This window comes from Electrophorus electricus, chromosome 6 (assembly GCF_041902795.1).
Source record: "Electrophorus electricus isolate QZ-2024a chromosome 6, ASM4190279v1, whole genome shotgun sequence".
In the NCBI taxonomy this organism is placed as follows: Eukaryota; Metazoa; Chordata; class Actinopteri; order Gymnotiformes; family Gymnotidae; genus Electrophorus; species Electrophorus electricus.
This window is the reverse complement of record NC_137502.1, coordinates 23,443,348-23,462,800: the sequence shown is the minus strand read 5'-3', so window position 1 is coordinate 23,462,800 and position 19,453 is coordinate 23,443,348. Positions and strand designations below refer to the sequence as shown.

Below are 19,453 nucleotides of genomic sequence, written 5' to 3'. Positions count from 1 at the left end.
CTGAAACTGAGACACACAGTGGCACTGACACTGATATAGTGACACACAGTGACGGATACACACAGTGACACTCTGATACAGTGACCCACACACACACTGATACACACAGAGTTTGCTAATAATATCTTATCTTATCTAATATCTTAGCTGGTCGTGCTAAAGCAAAGAGGACCAAGCTTAGAGGACTGTGTGTGTATGTGTGTGTGTGTGTGTGTGTAATATGTGTGTGTTGTGAATGTGTTTGTGTGTGTGTGTGTGTGTGTGTGTGTGTGTGTGTGTGAGTGAGAGAGAGAGAGAGAGAGAGAGAGAGAGAGAGAGAGATTATTTCAGGAGGTACTGTTTCAGGCTGCTTGCAGAAAGTGCAAACGCTGTTTTTCTTTTTTTCTTTTGCGCTCACTGAGCAAGGGGATGGGTGGAACACGAAACCCTGTGAGCCACAGGAAGGAAAAAAAGAGTTCATTTGATTGCATTTATCCATGAAACAAACAGATTATTTATGTCAAAGCAGTCTTGCTTCCACCTCTGACTGTACATCACCTTGCGCCCGCTGGGATCCAGCAGGGTTGAATATAACTTAATGAAGCTTCTCAGCAGAGCCGGAGAGAAGCCTGAAGAAGCTGGAAACCTGCTCTCCCGTTTCCCAGCAGTGGAGCGAAGATGCTGGGCTCTTCCAGGCCCCGGAGTGGAAACCAGCTGTTTTATGCTGTTTGCTAAAGGTCCAGCCCTCTCGTTCCCCCACAAAAGTCCCATGGCCAATGGACGGCACTTCCAGGAGACTGTTATTATTTATGAATAAAGAACCTGGGCTGGAGGACCTTTATCAAAGCGCAGATAATTCACGAGGGAGTCCGATAAAACCCTCAGCCGGTTAGAAGGAATCAGATTCCTGCTGTGTTCGACATTAATAGATTTGAAGGCTGCCATTTGATAGCGAGGGATAATTGTGAGAATAGAAAGAAAAACATTTCTGGATAATGTGCAAGCGTCTCTTTCCGCATATTAAAACCATTTGTCAACAAAGAAACGCTACTGGATGTATAAAGCAGCGGTTGTAGCTTAGCAACATGCTGTGTTCGGTTTGGAGGAAAAAAATAAAATAAATAAATCAACGAAAATGAATCAAATTATCTGTGACTTTCCAACCCATTTATGGAAAACTTTTTAGGCAGGGGGCGGAAACGAGTCAGAGACGTGTCAGATACACTGTCAATGATTTCTACCAACCTCTGCATTTTCGGACACTTACAAGAGAACATGCACTCCTAGTCCAATCTCGTACGACATGTTGAAGTGACAACTCAAAATGACTATAATTACAATCATCCGACTGCAAGGTATAATGAAAAAAATGACACGAGAAAAATCCAGTTAGAAATGGTAAGCTCAGCTGCGCTGCACGATTGCTGGGACGCCGCGTTCGCAGACAATGTACATTCAGCTGACGTTCGCGCGCACTTATCAAAACCCGGAGATCCGCGCCTCAGGTCACTGGCGCGTGAGGCACAACTGTACAGCGGTGCACCAACAAAGATGGCAGAGCACGCAGCGGATGGCACCTTCAGCGCCTAAAACACTGGAAATACCTGAATGGAACCAGTAGAAATATTAGGTTCAGAAACTGGTTCACAATGGCCGATATGATTATTTGACTTTTTGTTTGTTTTTCGCTTTCTTTTTTACTTAAGAAAACCCGTTTTCTCCTAAACATGCACGTTTACTGATCCGCTGAAAACATGTGATGTTCCGCGTACTGTTGGTACATGCACAGCAGCATGCGAATTACAATGTGAGGGCATTGCGTTCTGCCCGGAAGCTGGTGACAGAGATAGAACCCGAGAGCGATGAAGATGACAGAATGTGTGATGAAGACAAATGTGGGAATAACAGGTAACTGCCTGAGAGCACTTTGGGAAAAGTGTCATCATTAGCACGTGAAATGCCAAACTCTTGTGAGAGCGACTAATACCAAAGCGATTTGTTTTTTAACACTCCATTTGCCTCAGTGGACCTGCCACTGGCAATTTGAACAAAACATTTGGAAATTGATCATCACCTCTTGAAGAACTCTTAGAGCAATCTTTGCACCTCTCTCTCTCTCTCTCTCTCTCTCTCTCTCTCTCTCTCTCTCTCTTTTGCTCTATTTCTTTCAGTGTCTCTCACAATGTCTTTTATTCACTCAATCAGTTAGTATTTGTCTGTTTATTCATTACGTTTTGTGATGGGAAAAATGTGTGATCTGTTTATGGATTTTTTTAAAACTGTGTTTTTCATTATATGAATAGATTATCAGTAAATCATGTAATAAAAAAAAGGTTAGGTCGTAACCCAAAGTCACCTTTCTGGAGTTACATTAAAGTATTTTAATCTATAGACTTAGTTTGCTAATTTGCTCAAAACAATCAGATACACAAATGTCAATTCTTAATAATGTTTATATTACATGATATTAATAATGTTTACATTCTCACATTTCAGGTGTCATCCAGTGGTTGATAGTCATACAGTGCTCATAATCCGTTCGTGTATTTACCTTTTTTTCCAAGTGTCACTTCATTAAAGTGGTTCCATTTTTGGAGATGTTCTGCTTTTCCTTAATTACTTTTCAAAGTAAATATGATACTTTTTACTCCGCTTGATTTATTCAACATCTGTCATTCTTTGCTACTTTGGGTTCAGAGAGAAAGTTGAATACGTGATGTACACGATGTCCAGAATATGACGCTCTTTCAAAGTGAAGGTCGCTGATTGCGATGCACATTTTGACTGACTGATCTTTAGACTGACAACAAGAACTGGGCACAACACAGCACGAGGAAAATGGCAAACAGAGATGGTTTTATGTAAAGGACTGTTATGCTAATGACCTTAATGTCATTCTGCTTCTCAATAAAAAACAAATAAATAAACATCCGATGGCCCTATTACACATGTCCTTAGTAATAAGCACCATGTTGCTTTGCACAGCAATTTGGTTTGCACTGCCTATAAACAGAACAAGGAAACAGCGTTATGGGCCACTCTGCAGACCGTTTATACTGCTTTTTCGCTCGGGCTTGCTGGAACAGGTCCGCATTGTAGAGCCATTTTTGCAGCCTCGTCTGTTTGGGAAGCCTTCTGAATGGCCTCGGAATGCCTCCCCAGTAAATAGCAGCAACTACGCGCCACAAGGGCTAGAGGTTACGTGACATCACCGTCATCCGGAACGGTTGGCCTGGCTCCTCGCGAGTACCAAAGATTACTGTTACCAGTGCAGATCGGTTATTAACACAGACTTTCAATTACCTACAGTCACGAACAAGCTGTCTACACCTCTCCTTGCAAACACTCTCTAACACACTCGCAGTGCAGTTTAACACCTAGAATATTTGGGTGGAGAGACTTTATTTAGACAATGCCTACACTGGTGTAGCAGGATCCTAATACACATTTTATTATAAGTAGGTTTTCTCTCATCCATCCATCCATCCATCCATCCATCCATCCATCCATCCATCCATCCATCCATCCATCCATCCATCCATCCATCCATCCATCCATCCATCCATCCATCCATCCATCCATCCATCTGCCTTTCATTCCTTTAAATAAACCTCTAGAAAACTTCCAGTGGAAACCAATATCAGTATGCTAAGACCGCACAGGAAAACAGGAAAAGAGTGGTTTAAACAAATGTTGTTGAAGAGAAAGACTCAGCGTTTGCTGGACATTTATATTGCCTTTATGTGCAGTGGAGCTCATTAACAATAGCTGGGCAAACGCTAATTCTCTCTGTGCTCATAAAAATGTGCTCGTTAAATAACTGATTTTTCAACAAAAGATTACACTGCCTTGTATGGCCCGTGCTAATTCAGAACATTATAATACATGCCTGTACATGCACTTAGCCTTATACAGAATAGATCTGATGGGGCAGGCAGGCAGGTCTTACAGTGTGTTGCATTCAGCATGGTAGTTTCTACAGAGTGACCCATGAATCAGAACAGCACTAAAGACTCAATTCACGTCCACGAAAAGTTCTAACGAGTTTTCAAGGAGCAGCTGAACCTGGCCCGTCTGAAAGTGTAGCCTGACAGTCATGTTTCAGCAACCTTTAAGCGAACGGCTGCCAGTGTCTTGTGCACGTTATTTACTGCCCTGCACAGAGGGCTTGTGTGTGCATTAAATTTTTTGAATGTAAGCACACATAAGAAAGCAAGGGGCAGGTCTCTCTTCTTTATCTACATGGACTATCTGAGATCTGATGCTCTCTGTGCCTCTATCTCTCCTTCTGTCTATCTCTATCTAGCTGTCTCTCCTTAAGTCTCTCGCGCTATTTCTCACTGTGTGTCTCTCTCTCATCCACTGATCCATCACACATCATCCTCTGAGTCAGCATCTGTCCAACAGCGTCCTGCAGGCAGCCGTAATGCAAAATTAAACTGTGTTTCTCGACGCTGCCATCTGACGAGGAAGTCAATGAGTTGCCTTTCAGCGCTGTAACTCTGCAAATACTGACTCATTATGGTTCTGTTTTCAAAACGGTGCCGATCCCTCTCAAGCAGATTCAATTAAACAGTTCATCTGCAATTATAATCCGCGTCCAACGCCGGGGCAACATCGCCCATGGCAGAGCGTAACATAAGGCAGGCACTAAAGGGCTCCTCCCGAACAATGCAGCAAAGCAAACGCCAGTGATTGCGCGCGTCATTTTTAATCAGGCACTACCCAGGCCTGGCCTATTAGTGCTGGAACACCCAGGACCCGCTGGGCTCTCCACTCCTTGTGGGTACACGGGAACTCTCCTCACACCTGTTTAGTAGCAGCAGGGCCCGTGAAATGGCTTGCCAACTGCTCGGCCTAGACACTGGGAGAACACAGCGTTTATTTGCCGTCGGTAACAGGTTGCGAAGCCTCGTCATGACCTTGCGAACACACTTCTAAGTGCCAGAGAGAGAGAGAGAGACAAAGATAGACAAAAAGAGATGGACAGAGAGAGACAGAGCCAGCAAGAGAAACAGTCAAGCAGAACTACCTTTTCTCCTTTTTTCATTTTAAAGTTATATTCAAAGCTATATTCAATTAAAGCGAGTGTTGACCCTTTTGTGACTCATGGCCGGTTGGGCAGATCTGTATGTGAGCTGGAATATAAAAGACCAGAGAAATGGAGGCCTGAAGCTTTTTCTGACACAGCTCACTCGCCATCCTCTGCTAGCCTCTGTCTTAAATCTAAAGTGAAGATGAGCGCAGAGATCTGTGCACCGGGCAGGCGAGCAGATATTGAGGTTCACGACATCTCACAACATCACGCAGGCCACGGAGGTGCTGGCCACCTCTGACAACCTCTGATCGAACGCTGAAAAGTCTGCAACGTCTCCAGGTCAGATGTGCACGCAGAGGAGACTCTCTTTCTCTCTCTCCCTTTCTCATTCTCAGGTTCTCTCTTTCTGTCCATCTTTCACTTGCAGCCAAAATGACTCTTTGGTTTCTAAGCACGACAGGAGTCTCAGGTGACACCATCCAATATCCAGCTCTCTTCACACTCTCTCGCTATGTCTCCATCTCTGTCTCTCTGTCCCTGTTTCTGTGTGTCTCTCTCTCAGCACTGGGATGCATTCTCAGACACAGCTGGACTCTGGGGGGAGGGCCAGCTACTCCTTGCATTGAGCACTAGTGGCAGAGCTGGGCACTACAACATGGTAGGAAATCAGACCTGACGATGTGGATGATTGTAAAAATCTCTGATATTCAAACATCTTACAAAAATGCACTGTATACATTATGTGGCAACGTGTGTGTGTGTGTGTGTGTGTGTGTGTAGTGGTATGTGTGCTTGTATTGTGTGTATGTGTTTGCACATGGATGTGTGTTTGCATACATATGAGTGTGCATGTGCATGTGGATGTGTGTATCTGTGTGTGGGGGTTCCAAGCAAATCTACTATTTGAAAAATAAAAGCGATAAGCGAGAGAGAGAAAGAGAGGGAGCGAGGGAGAGGGAGGGAGTAACAGAGAGAGAGAGAGAGAGAGAGAGAGAGAGAGAGAGAGAGAGAGGCTGTTCATCCATCGTACTGCTGCTCCCCTACCTGCCAGGCCGCTGAAAATTGACAGCAGGAGAAGTGGTTTCCATGGTGACCCCATACTTGTTCTGAAGGGTCCCCTTCCGAAAGATTGTTAGCAGGTCTGTTTCTTCATTAAAGCAGTGCCTGAGAAAGAAAAATGACAATAGAGAGGAAGAAGAAGGGGAGAACGATAGAGTCGGGAAGTCAGGGAGAAAGACAGATAAAACCAGGGAAGAATAGCAAGAGAGGGAAAGAAACAGAGAGGAGGGAGAGAGATGTTAGTAAGTGTAAAAACACCTTTGCTGAAAGTGAATCAGTGCAGAGAAGGGGGTTACTCCAAGGCACTGGGAGGGGCTCAGTGGCATGGAACCAAACACACGAGTGAAAACACCCTGAGAACCAAGCAACAACAAATAAATAAGTTTGCACAGTACAGCACTTCCCTTTCCTCAGCTAGAAAAGAGAAAGAGAGAGAGAGAGAGAGAGAGAGAGAGAGAGAGAGAGAGAAAAAACATTATTCTTCATGATCAAAGCAGAACAGCATGTTGCTGTAGGCATACTGAACCAACCAGAAGCTTAAATTGCAGACACACAACCCTCAAAATGGCCTAGTACAAGTCATATCAACACACATGCATACACCCACTCACACACCCTAAGCCAAACACACACACGCACACACACACAGTAACATGGATGCACATTCACCCACAGTCATTAATTCTTTACCAAAAAAAAGAAAAGAATCACAACAAATATTAATTGATGCGGAAGGACACGATTAATGTAGTCCAGCAGAGAGCCGGAGGAGAGCGTGTGCACACATTCACATCTTTGTCTCTCTCTGTCTGTGTCTCTGACACACACACACACACACACCCACAACATTGGACATCAGCCCTCATTCATATTTATGGTTACAGCCCCTCTATCAGAACAACATCAGTGTGAAGCTGTGGACATGAGGACCTGCTCCCGATGTGGATCTATTCCAGTCACATAGCCAATGAACAGGAAGCTTGAGGATTCAAAAATCATGAACCACACCCACATAACCAATGAACAGGAAGCTCGTGGGTTCAGGACATTCCTCTGACTGCTTTGCCTCACAAAATTCATGCAGTAAGAGAGCCATCATTCAAACTGAAGAACGAACGAAACTGAAGAGTCATTGAAACTGAAGAATGTTCCGAACTGAAGAATGATTGGAACTGAAGAATGACTGCAACTGAACAATCATTGACACTGAAGAATGTTCAGAACAGAAGAATGATTAGAACTGAAGAACTGAAAAATGATCTGAACTGAAGAATGATTGGAATGGAAGAATGGCTGGAACCGAAGAACTGAAGAATGATCGGAGCCGAAGAACTGAAGAATGATTGGAACTGAAGAACTGAGGAAAGGCTGGAACTGAAGAATGATTGGAGCTGAAGAACTGAAGAATGATTGGAGCTGAAGAACTGAGGAAAGGCTGGAACTGAAGAATGATTGGAAATGACTGATGATACAAAATGAAGAAGGACTGAAACTGAAGAACGATCAAGATCCTGAGAAACAAACGAGCAGCTGGCCTTACTGCAAACCATCAGTTTTAGGGGCCTTTTGTGTTCTGTCTAAAGTTCATTGCAGTGCAGCGCTCTACATGAGTCAGACCTGACTGAACCCTGGCTCTGGGGCCGCGCTCATTCTCTCGTTTGCTGTCTCTTTCTCTCTCTCTTGCTCTCTGAGAAATCTGCCAAACGTAATACTTAAAATGAAATATACCAGAGTCATAAATGTCGAACTGTAATATAGGCAATACGCGCATTTTATAGACATCTCAGCAGGCATTAATTGGGACATGTAAATTAAGGCAATAACTAGGTAATTCCTCATGGACATAAAGGTAACATGCTAGCTCTCTTTACATGGGAAAGGCAGAAAATATTTACATATTAATTCTGCCATTTATATTACTACTATTGCCATATTACTGATGTGTTCACAGCAGACCTTTGCTGTGAATTGAGCCGTCTTTTATGTCACCAGGGAAACTTTTTCGTTGCTTTATTTCTGTTGTATTGTTTCATCCCCATTACCCAAAAAGCATGTGATAAGGAACTTAACTACGGTTCGCTGTTAACTACTGCGAACTAAGGTTCGCTGTTAACTACTGCAAGAACGTGTTCAAAATACAGCGTATGCTGGAATACACTATAGCAGTGGCAACTACAAAGCAAACCGAATCAGGATGCAAAGCCGTGAAGGCTTATTATAGCGGCGCGGGGGAAGAGAAGCACGCTCCGGTACGCTGGCACTGCGTGTTCGACATCGCCCCGACTCGACTGATCAAGGCAGGAGAGTCACGGAGGCAGGCAGGTGAGAGGGTCCGCAGCTGTAGACGCAGGGACGCCAGATCCGCCTGTTACGGCTCAGGAGAGCTACGCTACGGGGAACGGTAATGTTTGCCTTTCTGCTAATTGTTTTTAGCAAAAAAAAAAGAAAATGGAAAAAAAATGCAGAAAGTGATGCAATGTTGGTTTTTGCTGCAGCCAGACTCCTCGCAGCCTGATGGTCTTTGAATCCTTCATTAATTAAAAGAGCTAAATCAATTATATTATCTCCCACAGGGCAAGGGATTAGAGCGGGGTGGGCGTCAGATGACGACGGACTCCGCTGCACTGACCCCGAGGGCCTCTGACAGCTCCCCATTGAGAAGGGTGCCACCAGTTTGCTAAGGAGACACGCCGTTAAACTCGCCAGAGTACATCCACCAGACGCAGGTCTGCTCGGAGAGGTTTTCTGCGAGGCCGTTGCACATAATTTAATCAGTTAACATATATAACATTATATTATATAACATTCTAAAAATAATTCCTGTTTTCTGAAACACCTGCTTATTGTAGAATGCTCTTAAATCATGTTGATGAAGCGTTCGCTTTTTTTTTTTTCCCTAATAAACTGCAAACATATATTTGGAGAGATTAATAAATGTTGAAGCATGGTGACACACGCTCACTGGCTGCACACAATGAGAAACTCTCTTGTCCTCCAGTGAAAAAAAAAAAAAAAAGGACCTGCATTTGTTTTATGGATGATAGACAATGCAAAAGCGGATCAAATGCACTGCAAAGCCAAAGAAAAGTGGAATTATCTTCTCTCTGCTTTATATTCAGTGTGCGCAAGACTGCTCCACGCGGATGTCTTTTGTTGGTTGTTTTATAACATGAATGAATCATTCCTTGGCTGAAAAATAAAAGAGCATTGTCTTATTTTGAAATGTGTCATGCTAATCAAATATCATGCAAATTGGTAATTTTTCAGGCAATTTTTCAGTCACAGCAATTTCTGAGAGTTCCCTCCGAGACGGCGTGTGCGTGCATGGGCTAAGGAACATGCCACACTACAAGCGGGAAAATGGCTCTAGGAAGTGGGAAACCTTGGGAACGGTCCTAGCTAATGGCTGTGCTTTTCCAGGCTTTTCATCCAGCCATGAGTTGGTCCAGAAAAAAGCCCACCACCAGTGCATGTCTTATAAGAGACATTAGGGGAAAAAAAGCACCAAATAAATGGGACAAACACAAGGTTAAAACACAAGGTACACAAGGTGTGTAGTTTGCTAACCATGTTCCAGTTGTATCACTGTTCTATCCATATAGTGCAAAACCCAAGGAAGGCTGGAAGAGAGTAAGTTACACACCCTTAAGACCAGCATGCATTCACTGTGAAAGTATTCAGGTAATGTACCTCAGATTAACACACTTGCTACTACGTCTATTTCAATTTGTAGTTATGTGCAACACAAGTTATTTCAGCTGAATTAAGCCCTTTGAAAGAATGTCCGTGTCGGCATTCTGCAATTTTTCTTCTGAGCTCAAGTGGGTCTCCTAAGTGGAGTCTGGCACTGTGTTTCACCTCGTGAAACGCACAAGCAGTTTGATGTCTCCTCTATGTATCTGTCTCCGTGCATCTAGAAGAGAGGCCTTTTTTTGGGTGTGTGAGTGTGTATTTGTGGACTTGAGGTCTTTGTGACTACATCAGTCTCCGAGCCTCAGTAGTAGCCAGAAACTGCTTTGGGTTAGGGTTGTCGGGATCACAGCAGAGCCACTGAGTCAGGATTCGTGAGTGCTGCGTAAAGCCTGGGACTGTCAGTTTCTGCAGTACGACTCGCTACAACGGAGCCGGGAGGACAAAGCCCAGACAGATGCCTCTGAGAACCTCAACTCTGACCAAGCCCAACATGTAATGTAATGTAGTAATAACACCAGTTGTCATACAACTGCTAGATGTCTCCTTCCCATTTACCTTTGCCAGAACAAGAAACACAGAAGGGTTGTCCCAAAAACTAGCGCATCAGTAATCACACTTGACCAGACTGTTATGTATCTGTGTAGCATGTATATACTCTGTTGGACTTTTAGTCCATTCTGATTTGGAATTAAAGTCTTTCAACTATCAACAATTTCTTAGGAAAAACTGAATGTCCCAGGATGTTGAAGGTCCCAGAAATCAAAGCAGTGGTTTTCATAGAAAAACAGAATCAACAAACAAAATGAAAAATAAACAAAATACTTAATTAATCAGGCACTTCTGCATAATGAACCTATATGAAAAAGCATGCAGGGATCATAGTATATATCTACATTTTTTGTCGACTATGGAAAATCCAGACAGTGATGCTCATTTCAGTGCCGTGAATGGATTAAGGTAAACTCTCCTCTATCCACCTCACTCCAAGTGGGTCCGTAAAATGTGTGTGTACGCAGAATGGATTAAACAATTATTATTATTATTATTATTATTATATTAATAAAAAACCTTATTTTAGTTATTTTCTAATTAATCTTATTAGATATGTTAAAAATACAGATCAAAGTAGCTTACAGTACAAAATAAAAACAACAGAAAGAAGAGCAATAAAACAGTCAAATAAAAACGCAACAAATAGAAGCAACGACTGAAAAGGTGATATAATAATATAATAACAGTTCAACTATGCAAGAAAGAAACTAGTAAAGAAGTAAAGAAATTTGTTTTTAGCTGGTTGTTTTGTGTGTGTGAAAGAAGGTAGCCTGACAAATGTTTACTGGCGTTGTGTTCCAGATCTTTGGTGCATAACAGCAGAACGCTGCCTCTGCATCCAAAGTTTCCTACATGGAATATGGAGAAGACTATACCACCAAGAGATTAAAAAACTAGTAGTAACATTTTATAATCAATTCTAAATAAAAGATTCAGCCACTGAAGTGATACTAAAAATTTTCTAATGCGAACGCATTTCCTAATCCATGTAATGTTGCTGCTGCAAGTTGTAGTTTGTGTGCTGTAGTTGCAGAAGGTCATCTGCACAATGCATTTCATTAATCAAGCTGAGCAACAAAAGCACGGACCAATTTGTTAGCACCTTGCAGACCAAGATATGGTCTCACGTGCGCTATAGTCCCTAAATGACAGCATGCAGTTTTAGTCGCATTATTCATATAACTGCTTTATTGGTTACAACAGAGTCCAATTTCTGTCTGTAGAGCCAGATTTTCACGTCTTTCATACACTGTTTTTTCTACTTGCTTCACTATCATTTACATTTATTACTGTCTTGTCTTCATTCGGTTTTAAAATAATTCTGTCTGTCCAGCAATCAATGCTGGTCAGACGTTGACCTGTTTATCTACAGCAGTGACGTCATCTGGTGCTTTAGACATGTACAGTTGTGCTTCATCCTTATAACTATGAAAATCAATTCTGTGCTTCTTAATCAGTGGCAGCATATACAAAGAGAATAAAAGTGGTACAGAAAGACCAATTAGGATACATTCAATGGTATACACTATTAAACGTAACAGTTAAGTCCAGAAGTACTGAAACATCACCTGGATCAGCATTTATTTTTGATGACTATTTTTTTCAGTTATTTTACTCAGAAATGGAAAGTAAGAAATTGGTCTGCAACTGCTAAAATATGAAGCAAGGTTAGGTTTCTTCAGTAAAAGACTTACAACTGCTCTTCTCGACATCTAAACTGTTCAGTGTTTTGCTACTGGGGTGTGTGTGTGTGTGTGTGTGTGTGTGTGTGTATATATATATATATATATATATATATATATATATATATATAGATGACTAATGCTATCCTGCTATTCTTGGCTTTCCATAACACCTTCATTTAGTGTGAGGAGGAGCAGAGGGCAACTGGTGCGGATAAAGAAGGAAAGTAATTGCACAATTGCACCACAGGTTAATGGTAAATGGAAAGCACCTTCCTTTTATCAAAATGACCCACACATGAGGGCATGGGGGGGTTGGCATAAGAGAGCATGCAATGGCACCTTCAAGGAGGGGAGGGGCATAAGAGAGGAAACAATGACATATTCATGGAGGGGAGGGGCATAAGAGAGGAAACAATGACATATTCGTGGAGGGGAGGGGCATAAAAGAGGAAACAATGACATATTCATGGAGGGGACATATGACATATTAATTGGTATGAGGGACGTAAAAGTGCACAGGTTGACGTATAACGGTTGAAATGGCTGGAAATGCACGATGTTCCGCACGAGTGAAGATCTCTTCCACCTGCCCCCCGATCCCCATCCATCCCAAAAGGCACCTTATCCATCTGCTGAGACCCTCCCGGGTCACGCGACGCGAGCCGTTAGAGCACGCCACTCTGAAAGTCTTGGCCTCCCGCCGAGGACCCACGTGTCTGATGCGCTGCCCTGTCTCAGCTACGTAATCCGATCCAGCCCTCATGTCTGATCAAGCAGCTGTGCTTTTCTGCCGAGCTGTGAACAGATCCTCAGAGAAATCTACCCTCAGCTCTTAATGCTGCAATCTGGGTCCAGGTTCCCCCAAAGCACCGCATCATTAAACCCAGTCTATTACAGAGACAGATGAAAGTGAGTTATTTCAAAGTGAAGCCTCTCCACCACCTCTGCTTTCTAGACAACGGCCATGGTGCTATTCCACTTTCAGGAGAGCCGCCTCTACTTGCGCTGGTGAATGGATTCGAGAATGTTGAGTAGCTACCGCGCACCACACGAGCATGCACGGCCTTTTATGTCGTTTTTATTTATCCTTAATTAAAACTTGTTTACAAACACACGGCCTTATCGCCTGCCCGGTGTATGGGCTCAGGTTGTGTCTCAGCAGCGGTTCCTCTTGTCCATCTGGTGAAGGGGGTTTCATTTTAATGGCAGGTGTAAAGGAGCCTGGCAATCAGCAGAAGCAGAGACCTGATTATAATTACAGGCGCTGCAGTGCTGGACCTGCTCAGATCGCACGGAGAAGCATTTCCCTCCCAGCCGCTAATGCATGATGGCTTTATAACTCCAGCATGCCCTGCTACCTGTTGGCCTTTTACCTTTTGGCCTTCTGCCACTGTTCTAGGATCAGATTTAGGGTTTAACCCTACAGAAACCACTCTGATCCTGAAGATCTACTGTCAAGTGGAGTTTAGCTCCCATCGTAACCTAACGCACCTTATTGAGCTGGACAAAGCCTTTGGTACCATCTGAATGCCGTCTGGCATGGAGGTGCGCAGGGTGGTAGCACACAGCCACAGAGTGGACATCTGCGTCCTACAGTATAAATTATAGAGGATTTTTTTTTTTTTTTGCATGTTTTGATAAAAATCTATTCCCATATCAGTGAGAAAGGTCAGGTTTTACCCACGGCGAAAAGATTCAGCTCACAGATTTATGCCTTAGACTGATAGAAAAAGAAAAAAGAAAAATGTGAACTCATATCTGTCTAGGCTTTAGAAAGTCATTAGAATTTTAAAGGTGGTGTGTCTTTCCACCGCTCTGAACGCCGTGCGGTATTCTGGCCGGATGAGCCCGATGTTTATAATAAAACATACCTCGCAAGGTAAACCTTTTGACCATGAGCCTCTCTGTCAGAGCGTTGGCAAGAAATGGCTGCACTCAGCAGTCTCCAGTAATGCACATCCTGCACAACACTAATTGCCTTTAAAAGTGTCAGTGGAACTCAGCGCTGAAGGGTTATTACCGCTGGCACTGCGAAGGCTGTGTCCGCTGCACCGCCTTTGCTCCAATGCCGGGCCCTTGTGGCCCTGTGCTGTTTCGAATCCCGTCTGGCCGGCATCCTCCGCTAGCCGTAACCCGAGCTTCTGATATTGACTTTTCTTTTCTTTCCCTCTCTCCCTAGCAGCGAAGACACTCCGGCCACTCACAGTCCTCGTAGTCATCAATAAGGTGCATTGATCATTTGTAACCAGGCCTGGATGGGGGCGTCCCCTATGCAAACTCTATGGTACTTGAGTGCACGGTTATAATTTATTGATTCACAGACAGAGGGTGCTGAGGTCCTTAAGATACCAAGCATCAGCAGTGCTGTTTCAATCGAAAAACAAAGGCAACATCAAATTTCCCCACTTATACCAGTGGTGAACGAAAACAACAAAAACACAAAACAATTTATTCATTAAAAGGCTCCCTAATTAGAATTTAAACAGGATGCCGATTGAGTTGATTGCTTTTATGGGATTCTCTGTAATTAGCTCTTTAAGAGTAAGGTCAAACGCACTTAAGCAATTATCCAGATTTTAATTGTCCAAATATAACAGAACTGGATCATCGTTGGGTTTTAAGCACACGTTCAGTATGAGGAGCAATCTGTACAATTCTAGTGATGATGCCAGTGATGATGTCAAACCGTGTGTTGGGGACGTCATAAGGTTGAGGGCAGTAAATGCAACACCAGGCTACAGGTCGTGTACCAAGCTGTGGCTCTCCACAACAACTCACCCTTGCATTTACATTTACATTTACGGCATTTAGCAGATGCTCTTGTCCAGAGTGACTTACAAAAGTGCTTTGTCATTTACTCACAGAATATATCTTAGTAGAGTACAGTAGTAGGTTAGAATCAAACATACCAATACAGGGATGACTGCTGATACCTAGAAGTACAAAAATACATAAGGTCTACCTTAAACAATGATAAGTGCTATAAACAATAAGTGCTAGAGTTTGTTAAAAAACAAACAATACCCTACAGTAAGTACTAATTTAGTCAGTTAATATGGGAGCAGGGTGACTTGTCCTTTAAATATTCTGCAAATAAATGGGTCTTCATTCTGCGTTTTAAGACTGCAAGGGACTCTGCTGTCCGGACAGCAAGTGGGAGTTCATTTCACCATCTTGGAGCCTGGACAGAAAATAGTCTCGATGTTTGTCGTCCATGAGACCTGGAGCACGGTATTTCAAGCCTTGCATACTTAATGGCTTCGTGCGGCACTGCTGGCAGCTCAGGAACGCCGGACAAGACTGTGGCGTTATGCCTGGATGTCTTTGTGGCGAGCCTGCCCAGATTCCGCTCATTTTTGCCGTTAAAAGCAGCGTCCTGGGAGGTTGCTGACACGGTTTCCAAACTTTCGCTTGTACGCTTCATGCATTTGGTCCAAAGTCCTAAAGTGTGCAGCACATCCCGCTGTAGTCGTAATAAAGACACTGGTGGCCATTTGTCACCACGTACCCTCTGAACCACCTTTCTGACACAGTGTGGGATTATTAAAGACCCAGGCACCGCAAAACAAGCCTGTAAATGATGAAACCTGCAATTTTGGGGCTTGTGCAAAGTGAAACTCATGGACACTGCAGCGTGAGTGAGGGAGCAGGAAAGGCTAACCAAGTGCAGGAGATGAAAGCAGGTCACGTGGCCTTGTCCCACCCTCAAAAGAGATCAACCGAGAAAAAAAAACCTTTCTGCTGGCTATTTCTGTGTCCCCTACAAGTAATTTAATTAATTTGATTCTAATCTAAAGTAGTTTTGTTGCAAACCTACTCACAGTGGAGGCTTCTTCAGTCCAAGATGCCCCTTTAATGTTGCATGAATGCTCTCCAGGGTAACTCACCAGTGCACCTGCCCCACTCTGCACTGGCACCAGAGCTCAAAACCGCATCAATTTTTTTACTTTTCTATTTAAGTTCTTAGGTTCGTTGCGTGAGAGCCATCAGCTGAGGGTCAGCCACATTACAAGCCCAACGCCAGGTCCTCCATATGAGTTAAACGTTTAATTTCAAATAGAGATTATAAATAAAATAACTGCCTAAACTCTAAACTTTAATCTAACCTATGAAATGTTCTCGCACATTCAGGTTTATGCCATGCAACATTTTGTAAAACAAACAAAGAAACAAATATAAAAACAACATCAGAACACCTTACCATGCCAGGACCGCTTGGGTAGTCTAGTTTGTTATTGCTTACATACATGTGCGGAAACAAACTCACCTGCATATACATATCACACGCAAAGATAGTTAGAGGCTATTTTATCAGATACACGTTATACATCTCCCCATTATTCTGTCTATTCTGTACCCTGTGTCATGACAGCATTTATTGACCTCTTGGACCCTGTCACAACAACCTTTACTGACCTCTTTCATGATGGACCGCAGGCCAGGTGGTAGATTTTTTAATATGCATTTATAGCAGCATTTGTAAATACTGCTTATGCGAGAATGTACACATCTTACCAAAGCGTAGACTGTGCAGGCTCTTTACTAGACTCTTCTTCCCTTTCTGTTAAAGTCTGCTTTCCCACTAACAGCCCAGAGACATTGAATCCTAAGTGGATAGGCTCTTGCCTAAGGGTTGAGTGCACGAGCAAATGTTTTAAAACATAGCTTTAATTATGTGATAAGGAGAATGGTTCAACCTGAATGAGCTTAGCAGCTACTTCAAACTTTCATAGGTTGTTCAAAGTAGATTTCTGCCCCCTGAATACGATGTAAACAAGTCAGCTTAGGATGTGTGACACAGCCATGCAATCTTTGCATTTATATGTCTCTTAGTTGAGCCCTTGCACTGACAATAGACTAAATTCACAAATCCATCAGCAATGTATGACTTCACCTGCCCGGTAAGTGCAAATTTATATTCCTCGTGTTATTTAGGAAATAAGATTAAACTTGATTTTATGAAGCTATTCCACTGTTCACTTAAAGTACTTAACAAATGCAGAGAAAGTTTGCAGAACTTTGAGGTTAATGAGGTCGTGCAGCTAGATGCAGCTAGATGCGACTAGAGCTCGTGTTTGAGAGGCAGACAGCTCTCAGAATGTGCTCATGCAGCTGATGTCATTTTAAAGGAAGTAAATACACATCAGGAATGCAAATGGTAGCAAGATTCCTTTGACTGTTAACCAAATGTTGGCCAATACCCTAATAATCAATGTTGATTATTATTATTATTAGTAGTAGTATATTATTATTATTATTATTAGTAGTAGTAGTAGTAGTAGTAGTAGTATATTATTATTATTATTATTAGTAGTAGTAGTAGTAGTAGTAGTAGTAGTAGTAGTAGTATATTATTATTATTATTATTATTAGTAGTAGTAGTAGTAGTAGTAGTAGTAATAGTATATTATTATTATTATTATTATTATTATTATTATTAGTAGTAGTAGTAGTAGTAGTAGTAGTAGTAGTATATTATTATTATTATTATTATTATTATTATTATTATTATTATTATTATTATTATTAGTAGTAGTAGTAGTAGTAGTAGTAGTAGTAGTATTAATAGTAGTAGTAGTAAAGCCATTGAGGATGCAAGTATTAAGCATAATTAAATATATTTTTAGTACATCATGAGTTTAACAGTGTTAAAAACATTTATGTTTATAGAAATTGTGCATATTAATGTAAATTACTCCTACCAGTAATAGTGAACAAAAATCATAAAACATCTCATAAAGCCATCTGTTGTCAAAATGACCAATGTACTTATTGAAAATTGCATTTGATAACCTGTCTGCTGTTTCTGTATAACAAACACTAACTTTATGCCAAATTTGTTGTATGTTAACCTAATACCAGCAGAGTAGCCCCAAGATCACTGCTCTGAAACTGAAGCAATTCTTTGAGCAGACTCTGTTAAGCTATGCCTGATAAGTCTGTAGCAGCTCAACACACCCACACACACTCACACCACTGCCATGCCACTGTGCTATGCTGAAAAGAATCCACCACTGAATTAAGATCAAATCAACAGCAGTTCTGTACTTAGAAACCGAGTGATCTGTCAACAGTAGAGTAGGTGTACCTAATGCTGTCAGTACAGCATATATGTTCAGGTTCTTAGATATTGAAATTGCACATTTTCACTCTCAAATGGGGGCACACCCTCTTTGCGCGCACACACACACACACACACACACACACACACACACACACACACACACACACACGTCAGTCTCTCATTAGTGAGACAAAAAAAGCTTGGCTAGATTCATGCACTCCCCTACTTTTACTTCCACACCACCTCTTACTTTCTACCATGCAGGTACACGCACGCACACACACACACACACACACACACACATACATGCACACGCATACACAAGCACACACGCATGCACACGCACACACACACACACGCACACGCACACGCACACGCACACACACACACACACACACACAATATCCTAGTCCCACCTATTTATTCCCCTCTCTTAATCAACATGGCGACCCAACCTTACATTCAAATACTACAAACAGTAAACAAACCATACTGTATTCACTGTTTGATCTTTCTTTTAGAAGCAGACTTTGCATTTTGACGAGGTTTATTAGATGAACAGGCAACCACAGTACACACAGTGCTCCACTGCCAAACAACCCTTCCCTGTTTATTTCCTTCAACTGCTGCAGCACATAGAAGCAGGGGAATCTATATGGAGAATTTCTTCAGTTTCAGAGGAATGATCTATGAGATTGAATGTCAGGTTGGCCAGTGAAAGAGATTAATATCCACATCTCACTCAGAATGAGATTAGGCCCCCTTTATTCTGTAGCTAATCTGCCCAGAGGTAAAGAACAAAATCTAGCCAGATGTCAGGGTACTGTTAACGTAGTCACAATTTCTGATGAGAGACACATCAGCAGAGTGATATAATTCGTTAGTTCAGGATAGATGCCTTCCCCTGGGATATTATCTATGACGAATTGGAAATACTTAAGATTTGAAGAGGCTCGGTGTTTTTCTTTTTGAGCATGAAATAAAACATCAAACAAACCTAATCACCTCATCTCCAACAGTTTGTGAGCTGGATAGTTAACTGAGTCAGTTTTCCATGAAACAATCCCCACAGATATCACAAGCCCAACAACAAACAGAGCATATAGCAGATGCATGGCATTGAACTCTCCCCTCCAGCCCGGTGCCTGTAACCCAGGTGCTGCTCCTGTGTGGAGCGCTTGTGAATTACCATATGTCAGGCTTCTGTCAGCGGCTAAACCCACTGTGTCCTGCAGCCTGTGTAATCCTGTTACTCTAATGGTATGCAGCCAGATGTCAGCCTCCTCTACACGGTGAGCAGTCAGACTCCTTCCAGCCCCTGGCCCCAGGGAACAGGGCCTGCTGGAAGCCTCCTGGACACTGCCGTGTCAGAAGGCAAAGGAC

The 19,453-nt window shown here is 42.5% G+C and overlaps 1 protein-coding gene across 4 annotated transcripts in view; it reads right to left on the bottom strand.

Annotated features, from left to right (window-relative positions):
* cntn5 (contactin 5) overlaps positions 1 to 19,453 on the bottom strand; it is a 149,845-nt gene that overhangs the window by 89,168 nt on the left and 41,224 nt on the right. For 3 of the 4 annotated variants that reach the window (XM_035525503.2, XM_035525504.2, XM_081716019.1), the window contains exon 2: positions 6,062 to 6,181. The exons of the other annotated variant lie outside the window; for it this stretch is intronic. In XM_035525503.2, coding sequence (XP_035381396.2) covers positions 6,062 to 6,116 — 55 coding nt within the window. In that variant the 5' untranslated portion in view covers positions 6,117 to 6,181. The remainder of the gene's footprint in view (positions 1 to 6,061; positions 6,182 to 19,453) is intronic. 4 annotated transcript variants of the gene reach the window in all.